Here is a 25,499-nt window from a genome sequence, read left to right as displayed (position 1 = left end):
CTCCAGCAGCAGAGTTTAAGATGAGGTAAATGAGAGTGGGGTGTCAGGGTGGGCAGAATAAAAAAAAGAATAAAAAAAAGAGGAGCAATGTATCAGCGTGAATACATATCTTACAAATCTCTATTTGTATAGATTTGAGCAGACATGGATAAAAGCGTGATGCGAGGGGTGTAGGACGCACAGCAGGGTGGAGTGCAGTCAGAGATGGTATCATTGTTATCTGACGTGTCATAATGTGATGCGGATATTAGGGTAGGACCGGCAAGACATGCAGAGTTCTGGGGGTTAGGAGAGGGGGAGGAAACAATAAAAGTAGGTGGCAGCTGCTGAGATAATGTTGGTTTTCCAACTGGTTGTAGGGAATGCCGTTGGGTAGAATTATTTAAAAGTACAAAAATAAAATCTAATGATGTAAAGAAAATGGATTATTAGATACTTCACCATTTTAAAAAATATTTAAAACGCACAAAAAGCACGTGCACTACAGAAACCTACAATGTGACAGATCAGTTTACAAATCAAGCAGAGCTCTGTTGAGTTTTGGTCTGAATGGAGATAGTGACACCTGCTGGTGGATCTGTAGACCTACACAAACCTGCAAAATTACATCGAAAAAATGCATACTATCTTCTTTAAATGCTTCCTCTATAAATATTATTAAACTTGGAAAAACTTTTGATTCTTGGAGATTAAAGGTCAAGGATTCCAAATAATCACCATATTGGCATTCTTTTATAATTTTTTTGAGTCAAAGGTGCTAATGTTTCAGATGTTTGAGTTGCTTTTAGCAGTTAGGCCAAAATATTTTAGTTTTTTTACACATTCTTCACATACTGTTTGATAGAAATACTGTACTTCGGAGAGGTCAAAATTGTTAAAAGGTAATTACTACCACAATTATCATGCGGTATTCTGAACTTTTATACCGTTTTAGTTTGAGCGCTTTGATTGTCAAAATAAGACTCAACCGTTTATAGCGTTTCAAATTATTGATTATACCAGGATAAGTTTTATACTGTAGTATGTTAGTTTCCCTCCTGCAAAATCTTTACTGTTTAGGATTTTTGTGTCTCTGAGGCCACAGTTTAGTGGACAGCTTTGTAATACATAATGAATGTATTTTGACAATACAAGACAATGGGAAAAGGAAAAGAAATGAAAGAGCGAGATGACCAAGTGAGTAAGTGATCCAAGACAGAAATTTATATTACTTCAAAAGTTCACAATACAGAGAATAGAAAACATTCTGAACAACTTCACAAATGTGTGAAGAACAGAGTTACACCTGTTATGACAAATCAGGAAAAAAATAAAATCAAATCAAAACCAAGATACGAACGGTGGCATATTTTTGACCTGAGAACTTTTTCCAGTTTTAATAAATGACAGGAATTAAGTTTTACTCAATAAATGTTTTTACATGTTTATATAAGAAATGTAAAATCACATACATGTTCCTTTGGAGGGCAATATTTTCAAAAAGGGTTGGCATCTTTGGTTTTATAATGTTGTTGTACTGGCATTATTATGGCTGTGTAAATGTATTTAACAAAAAACATTCATGTTTTACTTTAAACTACCTTTTCTGGTCTGATTTTATGCACAATTTTGAACAACTCGCTTAAAAAAACAAAACCTTTAAATATACATATCAGTCTCATTTTAATAAATTTTGTTTTAAATACACAAGTTCAGATTTAGAAAAAGAATGTACTGCATACCTAAGGATAGTTTATGAACCTCATGTTTTATCACATATCTGACTGTTAGTGTTTTTTAAAGGTTGGTTGTGCCCAGAGAAAATATCACAAACATGACTGGGTCCCAACAAACTCCTTCATTTTTAGTTTTTACTAAAATTAGTTATTGGTCTTTCTGTAGTTTTAAAATATATTTGAACTTCGCCAATTAATGTGGCTTTTCCCACTTATTTTTCTGCTTAGAGGAATGATTTACAAAATAAAATAAAAAAAAATCAGCATTATTTTATAAAATATTCATGGTCCTTCATAAATGTTTATCTGGAATAGAAAAACGTCARGAATAAAGAGGAAATACTGTAAAAGAAATGAATAATCAAACAACCTCCTCTAATTCTGTAGAAACGTCTGGTTTAAAACCTTATTAAAGAAGCTGGTGAATAAAAATGATTTGCTTCAGATTTTTGAATCATGATTCATTTTCACATCAGTAAACCTAACGAACATCTGTTCACGTGTTTCAACTTATTTCGTGAAATTAATTAAGCTGTGATTCAAGTGAACTGATTTCATTTTAAATGTATTTTACAATATCAACAAATTAATCTCATAAGTTTTTGAGAAGCTTGTAGACATGAAGAACACAACTTCATTTAAGCTCTCTAAAGGCTTCACAAGTTGATTGTTCACCAAGAACATCAACAAACTACTGAATATGTTAGTGGCTGATTGGCCTTTCCCTCTTTGGGGAAGTGTAGCTTAATCACTGGGATTATGCAGACAATTTTTTTTTTACGGGAATTCACGTGAAGAATAAATCAATGAAAGTGCGGCAAACTAAAGGGTAATGAAGACAGGAGGCCAGCAGGGGGAACCAACACATAAAGTCAGTCTATCAGTAGGAGCTGGTCTGAGACCGAAGCTTCGCTAAAAGCCCCTTTGGGACGCTGTTTGTCTTTCTCTCCCTGTAAAACTCCTCAAACAGGTCTTTGTTGTGGTCTGTCCTGTAGTCCCACATGGCTCTGCAGCCGGATTCTTCAGTCCTGCAGTTTTTCAGTTTGACAGAGTCGGTGGTCGACACGACGGTTGTTACAGCTGGTCTGATTCTTCTCTGGGGCTGCAGCTCTGCTGAGTGTCTAAAATGACAGTTCTGGCTGTTGTAGGACCAGAGTGGTGGGCTGTGGGCCGGCTCTGTTGGTCCACAGGATCGTCGTATTGGGGAAGGTTTTCATCGACGGGAAGATCCCCATCTTGGAGGTAAGGTGGAGGAGGGAGATCAAACCAAGGAGGCCGACTACAGAAACAGAGAAGAACAACACACACACATGAGCTACAACATACAAATGAATGTTTTAAAGGGGGAGGGGGGGTTGGATGTACTTTCCAGGAACATATTTTAATTCAATACCACGTTAGCATCAGTTGTTATGAAAATGCTGTATATATCAAAAATAAATTGGACTTTGCATCACRGACTTGAAATTGGCCTCTGTTCCTTTAAGAACCTTCTTTTCCGACACTCCCACTTCAGCACGTCTTCACGTCAAAGCTTCGGGGGAGGGCTGCTCTGTGGGGTGGGAGCTGGACTGCAGACTAAGCTCCAGGGAGGAGCTTTGYGTAAATAGGCGGGGCTTTGTACCAGTAAGCATTTAGGCAGCGCCACATGGCTACGACGGGAGATTCAAGGATTTCTCAAACATGCATGAATGAGTCAAAGCAAAACTCAAAAAAGTTGATTTTGCATAATACCTCTGTTAATACTTGTGACTTAGACTAAAAACTAAAAAAGGACTCATCAAAAAATAATTTAACCAAGGAACTTATCCAAATTACATTTTTATGGCTAATTATATTGCAAATTGGATCTTTTTATTTTAAGAAGTTAGATAAAATAATATAGAAAGTGTAAATCACCCAAAGCTGATTAGCTGRAAAGTAGCAAGAAGCGATATTTTAAAATAAAACAATCAAGTCTCTTCAACTATTGTTCTCTATTTCAGTTTTTTTTTATCTGAGCAAATTTTCAAACAACAACATTCTGCTTTTGTTTATTAAATAAATGAGAACACAACAGATTAGAGGATTAAACGTCTGTTTGTTATGAAAACACCACTGGGACTGCAGCTGACGGATAGCTTTGATAGGAAGCAGATTCTTTTCCTGACAACGGGAGACTTTGAGCACCACGCTTTCTGCTTCGCCGTCTGGTTTATCGTTTACAACGTAGATAATCTGCAGCCTCTGCACAGCTGCTGGAATCGTTCCTCCTCTCACCTGACATCCTGAACAGCTTCTGAGTATGACGGAGGCGAGTCCAGTGAGAGCGTGGAGGGGTACATGGTTCCAGACAGCAGCTGTAGAGCCTGAGGAACGGAGCTGAAGGGGCCTGCTGCACGGGCCGAACCAGGGGAGAGACCCGAACCTCCGGGATGCATGTTGCTCCGGTCCAGGATGACCAAACGGGACAGCAGGAGAGGCTGCTGGTGGTGTGAGCTCCCTCGAACACTTCTCGGCAACAGAACGCTGCGCTTCCTCTGGTGATGCAGAACCAGAGCCAGCAGGGCCACCACCAGGACGAATATGACTGCGCTGCCAATGACGGCGTAGGTGATGCTGGGGTAATAGCGCAGGTGATAGTCCAGCGTCACAAAGTCCTGAAAGTCCTGGCCAGGAGCTTCTGTGGATGAGAAGAAGGAGATGAAKAAAAAAATATATAATTGAATTCATGCTTGTTGGAGAAGGAAGGATGAGKTTTGGTGAAGAACTAACCTAAGAAACAGAAAAACGAATGCTAGAGGGAACGAAGACAGGAGTGGAGACAGCATGAATACCAAGCATTAAATTCCTTTTAGGCTTATTTTAAACTGCATTTTGTTTGATTCAATAACAGCCGCTCTTGAAGATGAGAGCTGCACAGAASAATAACAACCACCAGACTCGCCCAACAAGCTCCACGGGACTCGAGGACAAATTGGCCATCAACTTCCAAAGCCCCCCTCCTAAGATGAAAAGCAGGGACCCAACTTTTTACAAGGGAAGAAAGAGAAGCAACAAATCAGCTGAATGTTTCCTTGTGAGGGCAAATCAGCCTCTGGGGTTTTATTTGATTTAAAATGTGACTCGAGTCGTTCTGCATTAAAGATGAGAGAAGGCCAAAAAAGCACCAGGGGCCGTCACACATTACTGTGTTTGTCACCGGAACAGAAAGAGTCTGCAAACTATTTCAAAGTCCGCGGAACTCGGTGGCGCACAAAAAGAGCTGAGGCTCACAGTAACAAACTCAGAACGAGCCACTTTAACGCCTAAAATGAGGTAAGGGGCGACAGTAATGCCCGAGAACACGGCAGCTTATTATTCCAGATAGGATGAGGGAATAGCACTTAAACATTTCCACTGACTGATATTACAGTGAGAGAATTTCAATCAGGCACTCGGGGATGGAGCTCGTGTAAATGGTGTTTCAGCTTATCAGCTGACAGCACTGTTATATTAAGGAGAGGGGAAGAGAGACGGGAAGGAATCCTATTTATTACCGAGCTGCAGAAAGGATGTGCTAATGAGGAATGAGCTACATAAAAGCATTTTACAGTTGCTGTTTCAGTTCAAATTACACTTATGCCTCAAGGGACTGTGAACATCAAACGCCTGTGCATCTCGTAAAAAGCTTAAAACACTCAACGGACTACTTTCTGTCTTACAGGGTTCCATTTTTCCACTTGAAAGTTGATGTGCATTAAAGACTGAAGGCCTCAAACGTGTCCACGTGTCGTAGACCTATCTCAGTCTGCTGGCCATCAAGCAGGCAGATAACTGATTGCCAGGAAATGACCATTACCAGATATCTGAGGTTTGAATCAATAGGCTGAAAATGGTTCCATCTGTAAGGATTAGACCCCCAAGAAACCACAAAGCCTGCAAGTCCTATTGGAACACTTTAAAGTATTCCAGATTCGCAGAGACTTCCTGGCTCTTTGGGGATGAGGTGTTTAGTTCTACATTGAGATTCCGTCCACATTTACAAGTTAGAGTCTTAGAAAATCGAAATAAATGTGCACAAAAAGCACAAACCCATGTGACACGGCAAGATCTGATTCATACAGATATATCGACTGAAATGTTGTTTATAGTTGTAATTTTTTTATTTCTTCTAAAGTAAGCGATGCTGTAAAAAGATGCAAATAAAACTATAGTGGTCTTCAAATCCTTTAGTGTTGGAAACATGTGTAACAGAAGAGAAAACCTGGATGTGAGACATAAAATTTGATTGTTGAAAAAAATAAAAGCGTAAATTGAATTTAGTGTCATGTGTCTAAAACAATGTTTCCAACCGTTTCTCATCACATCTCATMTGTTTTAATATGATTCTAGGAGAGTTTCAATCTGAGGACATCAAACCGAAGCTTCTGGGAGATTTTTTTAATATCAGTGAAGTTTCCCATTGGCTGTCAACTGATCTAATTAGTTTTAAAATATTCCTTTTCCAGGCATCTTTTTTTTGCCAAATCATTAAAACCTGAAATTATATTTCTGACATCACACAGTATAAAAATGAGCAAACGCTTGGCAAAATTACAACTATTCTTTGATTAAAAATATAGTTTATATGGTCTGCAAATCACAGAATCACTTTTCGTTTTGTTCAAAAACTGACTAAATATTAGCCAAACGCCATGAAGATATTTGTTAATTACCAAGCCTGTATTTAAAGTGCCTGTGACAATTTATTGTCATAAATGTGAATGATATTTCAGATAGGTATTAATAACATATTGCAAAGAAAAAAAAAGGAAACAAACATTTGGTAAAATATTCATATGTGCAGTTACAGGAAGTGATGATGAAGGGGACTTCCTGCATGTGAACAGCGCATTGCTACAATGGCTGATAACACAGATTGTAGAGAAGAATTTGATGCTTCTTTGGATTATTTTGAGTCACTATCAGACAGRCACGAAAAYGAGTCAGAGTTCAAATAAYATTGTTTCAGAAAACAAAGATCAGTGAGTTTTCTTTCTCAAAAAGTTYCCCTTTGATGAAATATAAATATAAAGATGTTTTCTTTCACCTKTTGTATTTGAAGGATATGCMTGTCACAGGCACTTTACAGTGTAGCTCTTGTGTGGTTTCTAGTGGCCACTTCACATGATCTAGAATCAGTTTGATACAAACAACCTGTTACATTGTTGCTTCTACGTGTTAGCAKAAGAATTAAACAAGACGAATGAACATTGTGGTGCYTGTTGGGGATTTTCAMATTAAAATGAGTCAAGTTAAGAAAACTAGCTGTCTGCAGTCTTCTGTTTGTTTCACATGAAATATCTAATAAATACAAGGAAGTATATAAACCTTGCTCGTCCATGTATTGCAAAAAAAGTACTATGGTTATAAAAGTCATATTTTTGTGAGAACACTGTGGATAGTAGCAGGTTCACAATAAATATATTGAAACTTATTTCCCTTTCTTAGACATCATGTTGTTTGTTTCCTCTTTCTACCTGACCTTGAAGCCCTGGGGGAGCTTCAGCAGTGTATGTGTGTGCGTGTGTGTGTGTAACTGTGCTCACATAATGTTGAATTCCCAACAACAACTAGCCTGGCACACAGCCTATTTATGCACCCGTGTGCAGTCAGGGGCCCCATGCCTTAATTAAATTTAATCTAATTCAGATGCTCCACCCGCCTGCTGCCCCAACCAAGAAAACCAGCCAATAAAACAAGCCCCCCTTGACCCCTCCCTTGTGATTTAAAATTGGCTAGCCCTTCACGCTACCAATTAATCATGGACAGGACTCTCAACAGAGAGAGACGAAAACAAAGAGGAATTATTTCCATAATAACCTAGTCAAAAAAAAAAGGCTCAAATAAAGAGATCCCACCCCTGCCAACCTGCACGGTCTTTCAGGTTTCAGAGCATTCCTCTGGGAGCAAAGGGAAACACACAAAAGAAACTCATAATGCTGTAATGTGAACAATGGGAGCGTCTTCGGAAGATTCTTGATAGAAAGCTGAAAGGCTGCTGCAAATCACAGAGGAGATGAAAAGACGAGCAACCTCTCTCTTTTTTGGGGGGTCTTGGAGAAGAGGGGTCCTGTGTGTCTTTGGGTTCTGTTTTACGCTTTAAAYGTTGTAGGAACTGTGCCAAGAAAAGTCTGCAGATTTAAAATGAAAAGTATGTGGCATCTGCAACAATGGTAATTAAAATTAAAATAATTTTTGTTTGGGTCTGTTTTTTTTTGGGTTTTCATTCTGAATGAATTTGGTCTGTTTTTTTTTTTCTGATGCATCAAAGCTGATTATCTTCTCACAGAGTTACTCTTTTAATATATTTATTAAGCTTTGCATCTTTTCTCAGCATTTTCTTTGTGTCCATACTCTACTTTCCTGGATTTATTCAACATATTTGGACTTTGGAATTATTTTTCTAACATCTCCCTCCAGTGTTGCGCACCAAGGCTCGTATTTACTTTGAAGAAAAACTTGAAATCACATAAACATTTGCACAGTAAGACCATTCATTGCAGAACTTTCTATTTAAACTTGTTTTGAATTGTAAACTTTTTTGCAAGGTTCTTGTAAATTGCATTCCTTTATTTTTTAAGAAATTATAAATACTTTTTCAAATCTAAGAGTTGAATATACTGTAATTAAAAATGTGACAGGTGCGTGAAAGAAAGAAACAAAAGATGCACTCATAATTCGGTCCTTCACCTGATATGACTTCTCTGTGCGGAACCACAAAAGAAGTGTTGCTTTTGTTTCAAACTCATTTATTTGCAGATCCTACATGACAAGATCATGGTAAAATGATGAAAACAAACAAACAAACAAAAAACAACACTGTTTTTCTGTTTACTCAAGAATGAACTTCTCTTCTAAACAGAAACATATTAAATTTGTAACATGACTGGATTTTAGTACTTGAAACCCTTGCAAATGACATGTTGTACTAAGATCTCTAGAAATAAATATATTTTAAAGGGGCAATATCATGTAAAATCAACTTTTTTGAGTTTTATATCATGTTATAATGTTATACTCTCATAAAAACATGCCCAAAGCCTTGCTTTGACTCTTTCATGCATGTTTGAGAAATCCTGCAGCGTTTTTAGGAAGCCATGCTGAGGAGCAAAACGACAGGTAGGGACCAGAAACGCCTCTGGGACGTGTCTTTAAGCTGAGCTTCCTCATCACGGAGCACACCTACCCCTCCCCTCACACCCCGCCCATGACTCCTGCAGGCTCTCGGGTGAAACTGAAAGTGAAACTTAATCTGCTGAGCTCCTTCTCACTCAGTGAAGATCTTTTCAGATTAAAAATACCTTTGAGGAAGTGTATTTTCAGGTGCCAAGTAAACTGCATCATAACGCGTGCACTGAAATGGGCGGGACAGAAGCGGAAGGTGGCTGTTAAAGAGACAGAGGCCAATTTCAAGGCGTTTAGAAGAGGAAGTGATGAGAAGATAAGTTTATTTTCTATTTAAACATAAAAACAGCATTTTAATAACAACTAAAGGTGACATAGATACTTTATTATGGTGTAGTATCTAAATATATGCCTGAGAAACACATAATATTGTCCCTTTAAATAAAACTCCTCTGATAAAACGTTTTCAAATTTAACGTCAAAATTCAATACAAGTTTCCCTGTTTTGTTACTGCTGAAAGATTTAGAGTCCCCAACACTGTCCAACAACAGCAGAGCTGCTCAGTCATTGTTGAAAGTAATGTGTGTGGTGTCATAAAATCCTACAAGTTGGAAGCAGACCAGCCATTTCCAAGTAACGATACATAAAGTAATAATAAAGTTGGTGACCAAGCAGAAATGTCTAAGCAGCAATTGGCAGATAAACTTAAAAAACCCAATATGTAAGTAGTTTACCCGTTTACATGGATCTACTCCCAGAGGTAGTGATACGTACATATGCAGGTTTAAACAGCTGCACAGATGCACCTTGGCTCTCCTTTAATAACCTCACTCTGCAGTTCTCCCAGTGGCCCCAGCACCTCTCACACTGCATCCGTACTGTATTCATAAACTCCCAAAGCTTCCATATGTGCAGGCATGGGGAGAGGGGWGAGGTGCAGCCTTTCAAATGGGCCACTTTAATTACATCAGAGTGCCTTCTCCCCACATCTCAGCCTCCCCGCTCTCACCTCCACTCCACTACTCCCAGTGCAATTTAGGTCCCTCTCTTGTTTCTCCTCTGCTGTCTCTCTCGCCCTCCCCTCAGCTCTCGTCTCTCCTCTTCACTCACTATTCTCACAATTTACTCTCCTCAAATTCCACATCTTTCCCTGCTGTTATAGAGATTGCATGCATCTTGATTTATAATATACTGTACAACAACTGCACTAAGGCTGGATTAACTACTCAACACATTGTTAATAAACTGTAAAAAAAACTATTTTTTTCTGTGCGATCCACTGCACAAACCCTCTCTTGGTCCCAATAGTTTCCCCCCCAATCTTTTAAACATTTTTGTATCTATTTATCTACACTCTGCATCAATATAACTTTATACAAGTAAAATGAACTTCAACATTTGCTGCAAAAATACATTGTGAATGTTTAATGCAGAAAGATTTTTGCTGAATAGTTAAAAAAGTTGAAACTAGCCAAAAAAAAAAAAAAAAAAAAAAAAAAAAAAACAGAAAGCGCACATATTGGATAAATTAAGTAAGAAGCTGAAATAACCACAAAATGTAAATTTAGCTGAAAAAGATCAAACTATATAAAAAGTAGCTACAAAAAACAGCTGAAATTAGCAGAAAGCAGCTGAAAAAAAGCATAAATAGTTTAAATTAGCAGAAAAAAGCTAAAATCAGCCAGATAGAAGCCAAAGAAAGCTGTAATTAATTAGGAGTTTAAAAAAATCAGAAGAGAACAAAAGGTAAAAAGTACAGTAAAGATTTATGAACATTTTGAAGGGTTTTAGGGATGTTGGTCTGAACTTATATAGGGCTTTATCAAGCCCAGTTGGACCTCAAAGCACTTTACACTTAGCCATTCACCCATTCACGCACAGATGATGGTAACRTYRTAGCCATAGCTGCCCTGGGGCACAAATTGCTGCAAAAATAGTATAAAAAATCACAGCAGGAATGTCYTGCATGAGATGAACATTTTAATATACTGTAGAAATTGCTAAAATAATACAAAAAMCCCAGAATGAGATACGTGCCGAAACAATGTATGGAAGAAAAATGGATCTCAAGTTGTGAATGCTTGATGAGCATTTATACAATTATCGAAGCATGTAAGAATCATAAGGCGTTTACGCACTGCAGGGCCGGCCCCGGTCAGATGGCCCCAGCCGGCCCTGGATGTTTTGCACTGTCATCAGAGCCGCCTCGAAGTGGGTGGAAACTGTTTACCGGAAAAGCACGCATAACGGTCCTTAAACGTCGAGTGAGACGACGAATGGTGATGCGCAGAAGAGCGGAGAGTTTCCAAAGGCTGTACTTAGCCATACAACAGCAACAGAAAGTGGCTATAGCGAGAAGCAGACGGCATCGACAAGTAAGCTAGCAATATTAGCTTGTTACATGCTACCGTTCTGAAAGCAGTTGCTTTTTCATAGATCTATATGTTTTTTAATGATTTGCCAGACTCGTTTTGACTCGTCAGAGCAAAAAAAAAAAAAAAAAGTCGTCAAACCGGGCCGGCCCAATTGGAACCTCGCCTGGCCAGGTTCCGGAACTCGGGCTGGAACCGGCCCTACTATACCTATGCACAACCGCCGAACCTGGGTTAGAAGTCGGGCCGGGTTGGGCTGGGCTGCAGTGCGTAAACGCCTATAGAGTGGAGCGGGACAAGAAAAATGTACTGTCCCAGTTTGAGTACTTTACAAACTTTCCAGAAACTTAACTTTACACTGATGGCTTCAAACTAGACTTAAATCTATTACAAGAGAATATGCAATACAAGAATCCACTGTGTGCTTTATTCAATAGAAGGGACACACTCCTTTCCACCATCTTTTCCAAACCCTGCAAATGCCTCCCTTTCTCTTCTACCTTTGTGTAAAAAGAAAGGAGCTATGAAAGTGCTTTTTCCCATCTTTGTGACAAATCACAATTTAATTTTTTTCATACTCTGGCAATTCTTTTGAATGCCATGCAGAATAACACAACCACAAAGGAGTAGGAAAATGATGGATTCAGGCTTTTATTTTATTTTTTATTTTTTGCTTAGAATACACTAAAGATTAAAAGAACAGTAGAAAGCTTAAATTTAGGAAGCTACATTTTTTAAATCAGACATTTACCACACGTGTGTTTGTGTGGCTCTATGTTTAAATTCGTTCTGCAGAAGAAAAGGGGGATTTATTTCATATTCAAAATCACCAAAATATGCATTAGCTGGAATTTTATGAAAGAAGAAATCCACAGAGTGATGCCGCAGCACACGAGGAGGCAGAATATTGGTGCACAGAAAACCATTTGCAGTTACTGAAGCAAAGTGAGCGCCGCTGTTGGTGCACAATGGCCTATTGAGCATGCAGTGATTAATACAAGATCTGAAGCCCTCTTTTGTCTGCCTTTAATCAAACTGTGCTGCAGATCAACAGCAGACCAGCCGTTGGGTTGCAGAGATACAAGCTCGTTTTTGCTAATGAGCCAGTGTCTTTGTTCTGATTGGCTACCTGCCATCGGATATGCTAGCTAACTACTGTCAGACCACAATCATCTGATGGTGGAGGGGTAAAATTAAATGAAAAGAAATCTCGCTAATAAAAGACGTTACTGATCTTTAATGCCACACTTAAAATGCATCAGAATATAGTGAATAAAGATGTGTTCCCCCTTCTGGTTTGTTCCAGGGGGACTAAAACAATATGCTGTACTTTCGCTTCACTTTATTTTTGCTTCTCAAAGTGTTTAAGAGAGCCCAGAGTCAGATAGGGATGAAAAGCAGTGAAATAATCATCTGTCAACGGCATTGCATGTTTTAGTTGCTAGATGATGGTCACAGCAGTGCTTTCTTTGACTGATACTGTGAAAAAAGTGAGGCTGTTGGTCAGTACAAAACCCTTGAGATATTAGTGATTGTGACTGCAGCAGTAGGATAAGAGCAGAGAACCACTAGGTGGCAGGAAGATCACATCCTTATTTGGCCACACAGAAGCGTTGCTAATGGAAGGGCATCCAGTGGGTGGAACAGTGCATGAAAGGGGTAGTGTGCCCCCCCACACACACACACACAAAWAAAAAAAAAAAAAACATACCCACTGACAAGTCCAAACTTGTGGAATTAATTTACAGGTTTTACAAACATCAGTTAGAAATATATACATTCTCCCTGACCTGGTGAAAAACCTACCATTTTTAAAACATTTACAGAAAAAAAAACACTTTCAAATGTTCATTTGTCTAAAAGGAACATGGACAAAAAATGTTCCAACAAATCTTTCATCCTTTYCCAAAGTGAGCTCACTAAACTGCAGCCACATGGTGGCAAAACCAGAAAAAAGGTGGAAACTATTAACAAAAACTCGTGGTTTGTTTGGTGCAGTCATGACTTTACTGTGTTCCTGCTCCACATTAAAGACATGTTTACAGTATAGAGGGTTTAATGGGTGAAAAAAACATCTTAAAGTGATTGCAGTGTACAAATGGATTATAAAAYTGAAACTGTCCCATTTTCTCTTTTTAACAACATTTACTATAAACCCAAGTCTACATCTGGGAATAACATCACTAGGCTGCAACAGCAAACAAYGTTTGGTTTTAATTGTATTTAGTAAGGTTGGTCTTATTTTTAATCAAAAATTGCCAAGAGACGGGCTAATATATTTGTCAAAAAAAAGGCCAGGAATTTTCTTTTCACTACAAATTTTAATACTTTAAAAAACATCCACAGTATTTGTTGCAGAGCAGAGCTTGTAGTGGGTTTGATTTCTAATAATTCAACTTGTAACTGGAATTTGAAATTCAGATTTAGATGAATAACCATGTGATGCTGACAGCGTTCGCAACAGAAAGTGTTCCTGCAAGAAACTGAGATAAAATATTTACGAATTAAAGATAAGAGATCAAGATATGCATCAGACTTTTTCCAGTGAATCACCACATACTGTAAGTGTCTCACCTCTTTGCCAGCAGACATGCAAGCAATACTGCACTTGAGATACACCGTGTTTGCTGTATCTTCTAGAAGAGACACGTCCACTCAAGAACACCTGATGGTTTTTTTTCAAAGTATCTTTACTATGAAACCTTTAAAGGGGAATTCTCTTTTTTTTATACATGTTTTTATGCTTTAATTTGGGGTCCATAAACAGTCCAAGTGCCAAAAAAATACTTCCAGCTGTTTTTTGACAATATGTAAATGTTTTGTAAGTGTCAGAAAACGATTGTTACATCACAATCCTGGTGGACCTATCAACGCCAAGGCAAAGCGCAGCCCCCCACCTGGTAACACAAGCAGAGACTCCGCCCACTTCTTCACAGGATGACCACGTTTGTTCTGCTGTTTTTACCAACAGTCATGGAGAACAGAGATGCGYGGCCTTATTTATTTTTATTTTTAATGGATATGTCCTAGCAATATTGCCAAAAAAAGTTGCAGTTTGTGCAAATAATTTCACGATGGCCTCCTTTGACAACTACAAACTGCTGACATGTTTTGTATAGTCCACAGAATGTATCCTAACTTGTTTGAGGAACCAAAATAGGTGCTCTTTAAAGCATGTTTCATGTAAAAAAAAATACTGAAAAAATGTCTGATTTAAAACACATTGCCCAAAATCTGCCTTTGAAGATAGACTARGGATTTTTTAATTGGGTGAATGATAGATAGGAAGTATTTTTCAGCCGAATAAATACTTTAACACTCKGATCTCATAATAAAAGCTTTTTTGAATAACTGCCTTCATTCAATTACTGAGTCAAATCTCWAAAGCCTTTTGTTTAGTGATTTTTGCTATAAAGACACATTACCTTGTAGATTCTAGACCAAAACTAATTATAAAATTTTAATTGATTGTTTTGAACCCTCGAGCATTTCTAACTAACTTTGCACACCACGGCTCCCTCGAGATCCTAATAACATGCATGCTGTAGTTAAGTGTCTAATCACCCTTTCTGACCTCCGTTAAGCATTAGAGTTTTTCGATGCCAAYGAACTTCCCTTTGCTGAAACATGAAACACTGACTGATTGAAAGCCGTTCTGCCAAAGCACTCTCAAAGCGGAGCGCACAAACYGCACTGCAACAGCACTTTTCCAGATCCCTTTGGCAGCACACGATTAAAATTCATGCTGAGATTGCCAGCCTGCTCTTTTAGCTGTCGCTTGTCATGTRCTGTATGTCGGTCTGTGGATGTTTAGTCTCATTAGTTTACCTGGAAAACAAAGGAATTAAAGATTGTCTGGGTCCTAATGCTTTCTTGGGAGCAGGGGGAGAAAATGCTCCAGAAGTTACGTTTTGCTTTTCATGTATTTCCCTTTTTTGAGTTCTTTTGTCCTCCTATCTGCCTGGTCCKCATATGTGTTTCTGTGTGTGAGCGATGCTTTAAGGAAAGGAAMGTTTTCATGCTTCATCAGGCCTCTATTTGCCTGTCCTGTAATAACTTGGCTCGCTCCATTGCCCGCCACTATCAGACCCCCACCATAGCGCTCACTCACAGCTTACTCAGTCACCACAAGAAAAGTGCACGGGGTGGTGGGTTCGAGTTAATGAATGACTTCAGGATCTGGAAAACATCCGCAGAGGAGGAGAAGAAAGTGAAGGGTTACTATCCGAAGGGGAACAAAGAAGTAYACAACGCTGGTAATGCGAAGAAAAATGTCCCTCAGGAGGCGGAGTGGTGACATCAGTAGAGACTGCAGAGAGACCGCTGACACATGGGGGAAAAATGTACCAAATACTGTTACTGCACTATTGGTATATTTAAARCTTCACCCAGGTCTGTGTGTGGAAGACGTTGGGACCTTTTCAATGCAAACATGCTTACRTTCATGCTATTTTTAGTTCTGCAGTGCTACAGTGTTTGATTTTAGGGGTCAATAGTTACACTCCAGTCTAATAAAGTGGCAGTAGTGCACTGTTTTGTTAACTGTTTGTTCGGGGGAAAAGAAAAAAAAACAGAACTTCAGTTGATACCTCAACTGAAATCTGGTGCAATTTATGTGTCTTTGCGATGCCTGATTGATACATTGCCCAAATGTGGATAACAACAATCTCCTCAGAGTCTTTCTTCAAAACACACATCTTTGTTTTCTTCCTTTACTTTGGATTTTGACTACAAGTCGTCTTTATCTGTTTTCTATTTGGCACTCCCTTTTTATGGTAATTTTACCATTACTGTTAGCCCATTCATATKAGCTGAAATCAATTTGTAAAAGATTTTTGTAGAACAAACCGAACATAAGCCTCTTCTTTAAAGAAAACAAAAGYAGAAATAGTAAGTGTAGAGTGGTTATAAAATGGGACAGAAGCAGATCTGAGCTGTGAAAGAAAGACAATAAATGTTATTTCTGTTTATGTCTCACACAGTCAGACTAAGCAAGAGGTGACTTTAAAGGGAACTCAACCTTATGTTCCTTTGGTAACATGTTGCATGCTTCAGCTGAAGCACACACAAGAGGATTTCATGTGTCTGGAAAGCTTTTAGTAAAATGATGTAGCCATGAAAGGTTGGTTTTTTTCTGAGAGTACAAAGAAGAATGGGGAGGTGTGAGAGGTTGCTCGGGATTGTTGAGGCCCTTTGAMTAAAAGCTTGTCCCACTGGTCCTCATGGGTAAAATCTCCATGGCAACTGTTCTTTGTCACCAAAAGGTGAGTTAGGAACGAGCGCTGAGGCGATGGCTCACCCGCAGACCCAGACCGAAATCGCAAACAGAACGCACACGGCCTTGATGGGAGGGGAACCGAGCGTTGAGACTGAAGAGATTCTTGCTCAGGCCAGCGTGAATGCAAAGAGATGCCTACTTAAACGTTTTGATCAAGCTCCGCAGGACAGACAGATGAATGTTATAAATTATAGCCCGCAGGCTTCTCTGACAGAACAGCCTTCAGGGACGACATGTAGCAGCAGAAACCCTGACTCATCTGACACAGTGGGTGACAAAATGATTTGGAACAACTGCCTCGAAAAGCACGGATGTTGAAAAGTTCCTGAAAACAAGACATAAACCTCCTGTAGCAAAGGGGACTGGAAATGCAAACAATAAAACTACATTTAATTTAAAAAATGGTTAGCATTCGGTTGACTTGAAAATCATGATGAAAAGCAGCTAATATTGCAGGCAGTATTTAAAGTCTCAAATCARTCGCATCATTATTCCACTGGAAATGCCCCTTTGATGCTTTCATCAGCTATTTCCATTCTGCAGCTTCAGTACATGAACCATTCATTTATTAGCACATCACAGGACTCCCCAAGGTAGTCATCATGAACATGAACACACAGTTAGCTCGAGAAAATGGCAAAAACAAAATGTTAATATAAAGATACAGAATGGTTTTTAAATTATTCCACAGCTTCTAATCTTTAAAAATGACTAGAAAAAATGATAGCAAATTTAAAAAATATATATGAAAACAAAACAAACAAACAAAAAACTGTTTAATTTTTTTTAATATGAACGTCCTGAAACAGCAATGGYATAACCAGACCTTTGGTAAATAATGTTTTTGCTTCTAATAAGCCTCACCTCTGATATAAAAGTCAATTTAGCAGCCACCACATCCAGGCAGGAGTTCATTTTAACGGTGGCTGATGCTAGTAACAAATTAGCTGTAAAATAGCAACAAAAAAAAAAGTTTTGATGCATAATGGCAACCCTATTGTGTGGAAATTTATTGAAAATATTTTTTGTATAAGCACAGTAAAGACTGTTTAAAATAAAAACCAATATGGGGAATAGCGCAGCAGCAGGGTCTTTGTTCTGTACTGAAGCTAATCTATTAATAATCAAAAAGTACTGTAGTGTGGAAACCCTCCTACTGCTAGAGTCACACAAATTGTCTTTCAACTAACACTGAGCTCTATGTCCATTTCTGTCTTTCACTCAGYAACTACAAACATTCTTTTCACAGCCAGTTAAAGTGATGTTTCCCAGTTTCTGAATTATTCAGAAGTATTTCTGTCATAAAGAGTTTCAGATGAACTGGGTTTCAGTTTAATCAGTGGCCATAAAAAAGCTTTTCTGTCCCTCCTCCCAAAACACGTTATTAACTATAATTTATTCCACTTCTTGCCACTGTGTGACAGTTTACCTGTGCTAAATCTGTTTGTGAGATCTTCCTAARCCAGAATCACACAAAGCAATTTTATGCCCCATTGTCACATCACAAACAAATTTTGGAAATGACAGATAAATGGCTCCGATTGGAGGCAAACTGACATTTAAGACAATTCATCAGGCTTGCAGCGACTCTGTAGTTTGTAATCAAATATTCAGGCATTTAAGAAAAGTCAGAAGAGGAGGAGCTGGTAACTAACAAACATGACAGAGATCATGTGATAGGAAATACCAATTTCTCAGGAAAAAAAGTAGAATTTGGTTATAATTTTATTAGCACAACCAGGTTTCAAATATAAACATTTAGTGATCAAAAAAAAAAGAAAGATCATCAGCTGCAACTATTTGGTTATTGAAATATACTTTTTAAACCTCAAACATGGAAAATATAAAGATGCAGTTCTAAAAGAAAAAGCTAATGTATGGTTTCAAAATCAAACATGCAAAAGTGTTATCCTGTCTGAAAACTCTGTGTTCAAACTGGTTTATTATGAACCTACAATAAAATGTAACTGTCACAAAGGCTTTGCAAGAAAAAGGCCGGAGTTAGATGGTTAGTGCTTTTTCAACTCTCCGATGTGAGCTGTCCCCACATTCACACGCTGCTGTGATCAAACCAGTAAATAATAATTGAAACTTGCTCGAGGTGGAATGAGTTTCCTGTGTAAATGTCACTTTTTGGACCACACACAGTAAGTGCCTGTTAAGGCATCAGTCAATGTTAAGAAGGCCAGTCTGCAGGTTCATCGGTTTGATTTCTTCCAAATAACCCAGCAGGCAAAGTTAAATGAACAAAGCACCAACAAAAGTAAAAGAGACAAGGATCTTGTCATGTGTGTCTATCCATTGCTGAACTTGAGTGATTTGTATTTACATTGTAATTTGTATTCTATTGTATTTGTAATCTGAGTAATTCACTATCTGGGAACAGTAAACATAACAGCTATTCCTGTATGAAATTTATGTTTTTCTATTATTTTAACAATCCGGAAAAAGGCTGTTTGTGAAGCAGGTGATTTTCACCCCAGCAAACCTCATATATCCATGGTTCTTGAGACTAGCGATAAGTATAGGCAGACTGCTAAGGATTGTTAAAGGTGCAATAAAAAGCTGGTCACCTTCCACCCACTGCACAGAAGCAATTTATTCTGGCAGGCCATAGAAAAAGTCTGAGCTTGGTAAGAGAAGAGTGCAGGGGAGAAAAAGAAAAAAAAACTAAGATATAACTTCAGAACAAGTGGGATAAAACTTGCCTCGATACACCTTTTCATACTGTATACACAGATAAAGCCATTGATATACAGTCCACTGAGATAGAAAACTAACAATGTCTTCAGAAAGCAGCCACAACACACAAGTGCCCACACGTGGTGCCAGTTGTTTTCTGTGCTGGAACTCTTCACCAGGTTAAGAAAGAAAACAAGACCCCCTGGTAGCCATTTAACCTTTAAATCCCCTCTCATTTAACAATAGGCTTAGTCAGGCAAGCGGAGGCTGAACGAGTTTTATCAAAGTTAGACAACAGAGCAACACAACCCGTTGCTGAAGGTCCGGGGCTGCTGCTCATATCTGTGTTCAGCTAAAGAGGAATCAATGACTTCTGTCTGGGTGATAAGAAGTGAAGCACGATGGTCAGTTGTGCAGCTTGTACACATCCAAGTGTGACAGTTTGGCCCAAGGAACAGTAGAATGGTGTGCCAAAGGGGAGGCTTCTACTGGGGGGCTAGAGATAAGTCTGGTCCCAGAGCATTCCCTAAGATAAGTGATTGACCTTTTAAGAGTGGGAAGCCAAGGTGAATTCAAAATGTAAATTGGACCAGTAATGAAAAATAGTGCTGATGAAAACGAAGAAAAATACATTTAAAATCAAGTTCCATTGAAAGTTTGATTTGCCTCATCAGTTGATAACAACCATACTATGGAATTGCAAACTTTGYACATCTCAGATTATCCTTTTTTCACTAGATTTGCATCCTTTTGACATCACAACAGCAGCTACTGTTTAGGCCTGGGGTTCCAAAACTTTTCCAGACCATGGTCCCTCCAAAAAGCATTGGCTTCTGGCCAGAGGCCCCCCTTGCAAACCAGGAAACAAMCTTTAGAATGTTTTTCCCCACTATTTTTCATTAGTCAATAAGTATTAGATTTGTTTAGCATACAAATTTTAACATGTTTAAATCACTGCATTATATTCCCACTGAATAACCAAAGTTTCAACAAACTGCTGACGATAAGAACACAGCAAAACAAATCAAAACTTTAAGCTCTCTTAAAGAACATTTTAACATATTTTTATAAATTATATTTTAAAATAATGATTGAAGAGCATTCGATTTATTAGATTCAATTTTTTCTTTTTGCATTTTTTTCTCATCTTCTCTCCAGATTTCTTGAGGTCCCGGTAGCAMACCCTGGTGGCTCCCCCTTTGAACAACACTGGTTTAGGCAAATAATCAAATCAGAGAAAGTGTCATACAGATAAAATTACAACAACCAGAAAAAAAAAAAACTTTCTTTAGGATCTTGGGACAGATTCTACTGGTCTCAAATATGGGGTAGTGTTGTGTTTTTATTGCTAAACTACTTTGAAGTTTGTTGGGAGCTGTGCTGTTAACACTGTTGTGAGCAAAATAATGTTTTCTTCCTTTATGAGGTGCTGGACTGACACACTGATTAGTGCTGCAAGACAAAAAATACTATTTGWAAAAACAATACAAAACAGAACACAAAAAACTACAAGTTAATCTTCAAGATTTTAAAGACGAAGTGCGTTCTGAAGGGTATACAGTAGAAATAAAGCCCGTGAGGAGGCTGATATATTTATCTTGGTTGGAGAGATATCAGTCCAATCAACCTAAAAGCTCTCTTCTGTTTGTATAAATTAATTAACCTACCTCTCCAATCTCTAGCATTCCTTATTGAAAAGTACATCTTCCACTTCAGCATTTTTCTCCATTTCTTTGTATTTCACTGTGCATACGCAAACATGCCACTTTTATCATTCTCCACTATTTGTCTAATAAGTTGATTTGCAAAAACAGAGATCTATATTTCCTAATAAAATAGAAGCATTTTTCACAATTCTGTAAAGATGCTCATTTAGTAAATCCCATCAGAATTGAAATAAACTTACATATTTACTATTTTTCAACATAGTATTATAAAAGCTTCATATAAGAAAGTACAAAATATCAATTTTAAATGAAAACACAAAGTTGGGTAACTGAGAAAATGTTGATGTAGGAATTTTATTGAACTCATTTGTCTCTGAAGCAGTAAAATGTTCCAGTATGACACATGAAGATCTTCCAAATGAACAGTAATATTTCTGACCACAGARCATCAGATCAAACAATTCAATGATCCACAAAATACTGAGCAAAGTTTCTAAAATTCTCATCTTCGTGTCCTTGGACTTTTGTCCGACTGTGCGGTGCTGCTTCAAGAATCTCTTCTATTGATTGTAAAATAAATGTAAATAATGTTTAGAGTTTCTGTGTTTATGAGCTTGGAATGCAAGTTTGGTTTGCACTTTAAAAATATGACAAACTTTTTTAATTTAAAAACRGCAATCTCAGTCTCTTTGTTGACTGAGATTGCAGATTGATTTATGTTCTGACTTCATATATCCTCACATCACTCCTATTTTGTAATGTAGGAATATTCCAGAATATCTCCGTCATCTCCTTTCTGACCTGCTATAGACTGTCAGCTGTGTGTTTCAGTATTCAGGCCACAACACTGAGTGCATCTCCCATGACTTGCCTCTGTGCTGCATAGTAATAGACATGAAGGTGTCTGCTCCCCTGTTAGTGCACAGATCAGATGTGCAGACATAAAGTGTTTTATCTCTGATATGTTGCTTTCTGTAAGCTTTCTACTTTCAGAGCAGACTTTGGGGATCTCTAAGTACACGAGGAGAAAAAAAAAAAGCTCTGCTCACTATCTGGGAACAAACTGTTCAAGCATTTGCTGGATTCCACATTGCTGCTGTGTAGATGAAATGAAATGAGTAGTCTGCACTTTCTCTGCTTCATCTGAAGTTTTGTCCTGTTTCCCTATACCTTTAAAATTGTTGAGATACGAGCAGCTGTGTGTGTTTGTCTACTTTGTGCTTCTCTTTCCTGCTCAACATCCTCCCCATGCTTGAGAAGTAAAAAGAATGAGGCTCAAACGAACCACAAAGAGANCACACACACACACACACACACACACACACACACACACACACACACACTTTGGTCAGGCCTAATAGGAAGATGTTGTGCTCAGAACAGGCCGCAGACTGACAGCTATTGTTACACTGAGGGCAACACTGTCTTTTGTCAGTGTGGGTGTAGCAGAGATGTGTTGGAAAGGGAGGATGTTGCTCAACAACAGTTTGAAGCTACAATCATCGCGGACTGTGTTGAAACTGTTTCAAAATGTCATCACAACACAAACAGCGACAACACTGTTTTCACGCCTGAAGTGGAACAAAGTATTTTTTATTTTCTTTTCCTAACTGAACTCTCAGCTGGAAAACCTTCACACAGACACACACACACACACACACACACACACACACACACACACTTGACTACAGTTTGGCAGGCTTAACATTAATAATTGTAGCCTGCAAACATTTTGAACTGCAGAAAACTTTTATGAGCTTTGGTGTATAACTCTTTGTGCAGACTATAATGTTTGCAGAGCATTGCTACAACAGGCAGCTGTTTCAGTTCACATCAACATAAAAAAAGAAAATCTCACACTTTCAGCTCTTTGTAAAGATGTGGATGGCTGTCTTTCAGGCACTGAGACATTGAAGAGCATGCTAATTTCTTCCAAATGTTTTGTAACACAATATGAACTGTTTCTRTTTCATTCATCCAGTTATTCCATTAACTACCGTATTTATTTGTGTATAATACGATCTCATGTATAATACGACCCCCCACCCTTTTTGAGTTTAAAAAGCATAAAAAAATTTAATCCTCAAACTACCTCCAATTTCATACAGACTTCAAGATTTTTCAGCCTTTGCAGTCTTTATACATACTGTACCAGTAAAATGATCATTGGACTGTTCATTTTATTTTAACAACATATGTACTAAAAGGTATTTTGACAACGAATATACGTATATCAGCAGTAGCAGCATCATATGAATTCTCGCATTTTACACATGGTCCACCAGGATGCGCCAACACAAAAGTCAGAGACTTCACATGAGATTTGGGCCATCTTGTGGGGGAAAAGCAGATTACTTCCTACTCGCGAGCGCACCCTCTGGTGGGGAAACATTTTTTCAGGGATACAAACTTTTTCAGTACACCGGTAGATGGCAGCCATTACAGAAGAACATGTGTTTGTTGTTGTTCGAGGAGCTGCCTGGTCACACGCTAATGCCATTGGTTCGTTATCATTACTAAGGTGCAGGACTACTCCCCCCCATTTTTTCACATCATGTCACCGATCTGTTACTATCTCACTCTGAAGCACTGAGGAGTGTCAGAGGTGAGCTCGTTTCAACTGCTTTTTACGGCGCGGCCTCATTTCCGGACTCATGCATTTTGTGAMTGAAGCTGATATTTCAGTTAAAATACATAAGTAACAATATTTATCYGAGTGTAGTACTACCCCCAACTTTATGGATGATTTTATGGATTTAATTTTATGCAATATACTTGAATAAATACGGTACATAAATTCTTCCTGCTGCTCAGCACACAACCTGTCAGTCATGTTTCCATCAAAATGTAACGTGAATTTTGAGCAAACTTATAAAAGGTTGCCAAAAATATAAACAAATAAAGAGAATTAGGTGTGTTTTCATCTACTGGTTTGGAGTGAATCAGCAAGGCTATACAAAGCGTAATTACGTCAGATGTTGGCGTTACGCATGGCTGTAATAAACAGGAAGTAGAGGTTGCAGACTAGCAGGGACAACACATCTCAGGACAATGGAGAGATGTTTTCAGGAATGTGCTGCTATCGGGCAAGTTGTGATTCTTCTGTCAAATCAGCTAGTCTTGGCGATGTCACATGCTTTCAGTCTTTATTTACTATTGCTTCTAGTCATGTTTTTGCACATTATGGAAATATCCAGGAAGATGTCGAAACAGCTGATCAATCAGTTTAGGATGTTCATGATGTCAAAACGTTTTTGATCAATGTGTTTCTATTTCCCCTTTTGTACATCAACTCTTCAGAAAATCCAGAAACTACCTCAAGCTTTTTTCTAGAATTGAGGATGTTATTTCAAATTTTATTTTCCATCAATGTTTTCTAACTTTAAAATGAGCATAAAAAACAATGGAAATGAAGAGAATGCCAACACCACCAACTACTACAACCGTTTCAAAGTTTTGACACTATTGTATTAATTATTTATTAGTTCTACTGGTATCACAGGCAACAGACCCTTAAGTGGAAACAAGTTTTAGTTCAATACCTTYGACCCATTTCTTCCAGTGTCCATGTTCCCACTCTGCTGTGAGGATTTTTAAAGATCTATCCTCAATTAAAGCACTTCTTCTTGCGATTAATATTTGTAGATCAATAAGTTTTTCTGCTTCAGTCTCCTATAAATGGTTTCCTTTAAAGAAAACAAATAAACTTCTATACATTATATTAGTTTATTTCTTTAAACATGTGGATTTTCACATTCTTCATTTTAATAGGACCTCAAGTGACTTCCACATCCACATTAAGGGATWACTCCACACACACAACACACAGCTGAGGCATTTGTTAAGAAACACAGCTGCATCATCGTAATCAATCCCCATCCTTTCGCTCACCCATACTTTTGTTTCATCTCTGTAATTAGAGCATTTGAAAGAACCCACATTTACTGAGGATCCCATCCATCAGCAGCAGGCACAGACACGCATGCTCTTATTCGATAACACAGAAACACAATCTCTCACCCACAGAACCGCAGCTGCGACAGATYGCACATATCGTTGTGGCGCAGAGTGAAGGTGAATAACTTTGTGCCTGTCTAATTAATAATGCAGCTTCCAGCTTTGCACCATCCACTGCCTGAGGGATTCATATGACACTGTGTTAGGGAGAATGATAATGACTGGTTTGAGTGTTGCTGGCACAACTTGATGCACTCTCATGTAAAAAATAGGAAAGTGTCCCAATTCCATAAAAATAATAAAAAAGGGGTTCCTGCCAGGCATTGGCCAATTCGCTAATTTAAATACCTTTTGGCTATTTCCTCATAAAATACCACAGAAATTATTTTTGACCTTTAACATCTCCTTGTAGCTGCCTACTCCAGTTTTCCACCAGCAGAAGTAAGTCTAGTTTACGTTTTGTTTTGCATGCACAATTTGCTTTACCAGGAGAAAATTGGCAGCATAAAACAAAGAAAACATAACAAACTTAAAGCTCTTAATTGTTAAAAGCAGATGTAGGACCATATCATTGTTTGTCAAGTCTCAAGTCTTTATCCTCATGTCCCGAGTCAAGTCTTAAAGGGGCAATATTATGTGTTTCTCAGGCATATATTTAAACACTATACCATAACAAAGTATCTATGTCACCTTTAGTTG

The 25,499-nt window shown here is 38.2% G+C and overlaps 1 protein-coding gene across 1 annotated transcript in view; it reads right to left on the bottom strand.

Annotated features, from left to right (window-relative positions):
- Nucleotides 1-1,181: 1,181 nt before the first annotated feature.
- The window catches only part of ldlrad3 (low density lipoprotein receptor class A domain containing 3), an 89,958-nt gene continuing 65,640 nt past the window's right edge, over nt 1,182-25,499 (bottom strand). The window contains exons 5-6 of the mRNA XM_014005545.1: nt 3,975-4,377; nt 1,182-2,994 (exon numbers count right to left, since the gene is read on the bottom strand). Of these exons, the coding sequence (XP_013860999.1) occupies nt 2,790-2,994; nt 3,975-4,377 (608 nt within the window). The 3' untranslated portion in view covers nt 1,182-2,789. The remainder of the gene's footprint in view (nt 2,995-3,974; nt 4,378-25,499) is intronic.

This window comes from Austrofundulus limnaeus, unplaced genomic scaffold (genome assembly GCF_001266775.1).
Source record: "Austrofundulus limnaeus strain Quisiro unplaced genomic scaffold, Austrofundulus_limnaeus-1.0 Scaffold31, whole genome shotgun sequence".
Taxonomy (NCBI): Eukaryota; Metazoa; Chordata; class Actinopteri; order Cyprinodontiformes; family Rivulidae; genus Austrofundulus; species Austrofundulus limnaeus.
The sequence above is the reverse complement of the archived record's forward strand: the minus strand, read 5'-3'. Positions and strand labels throughout refer to the sequence as shown.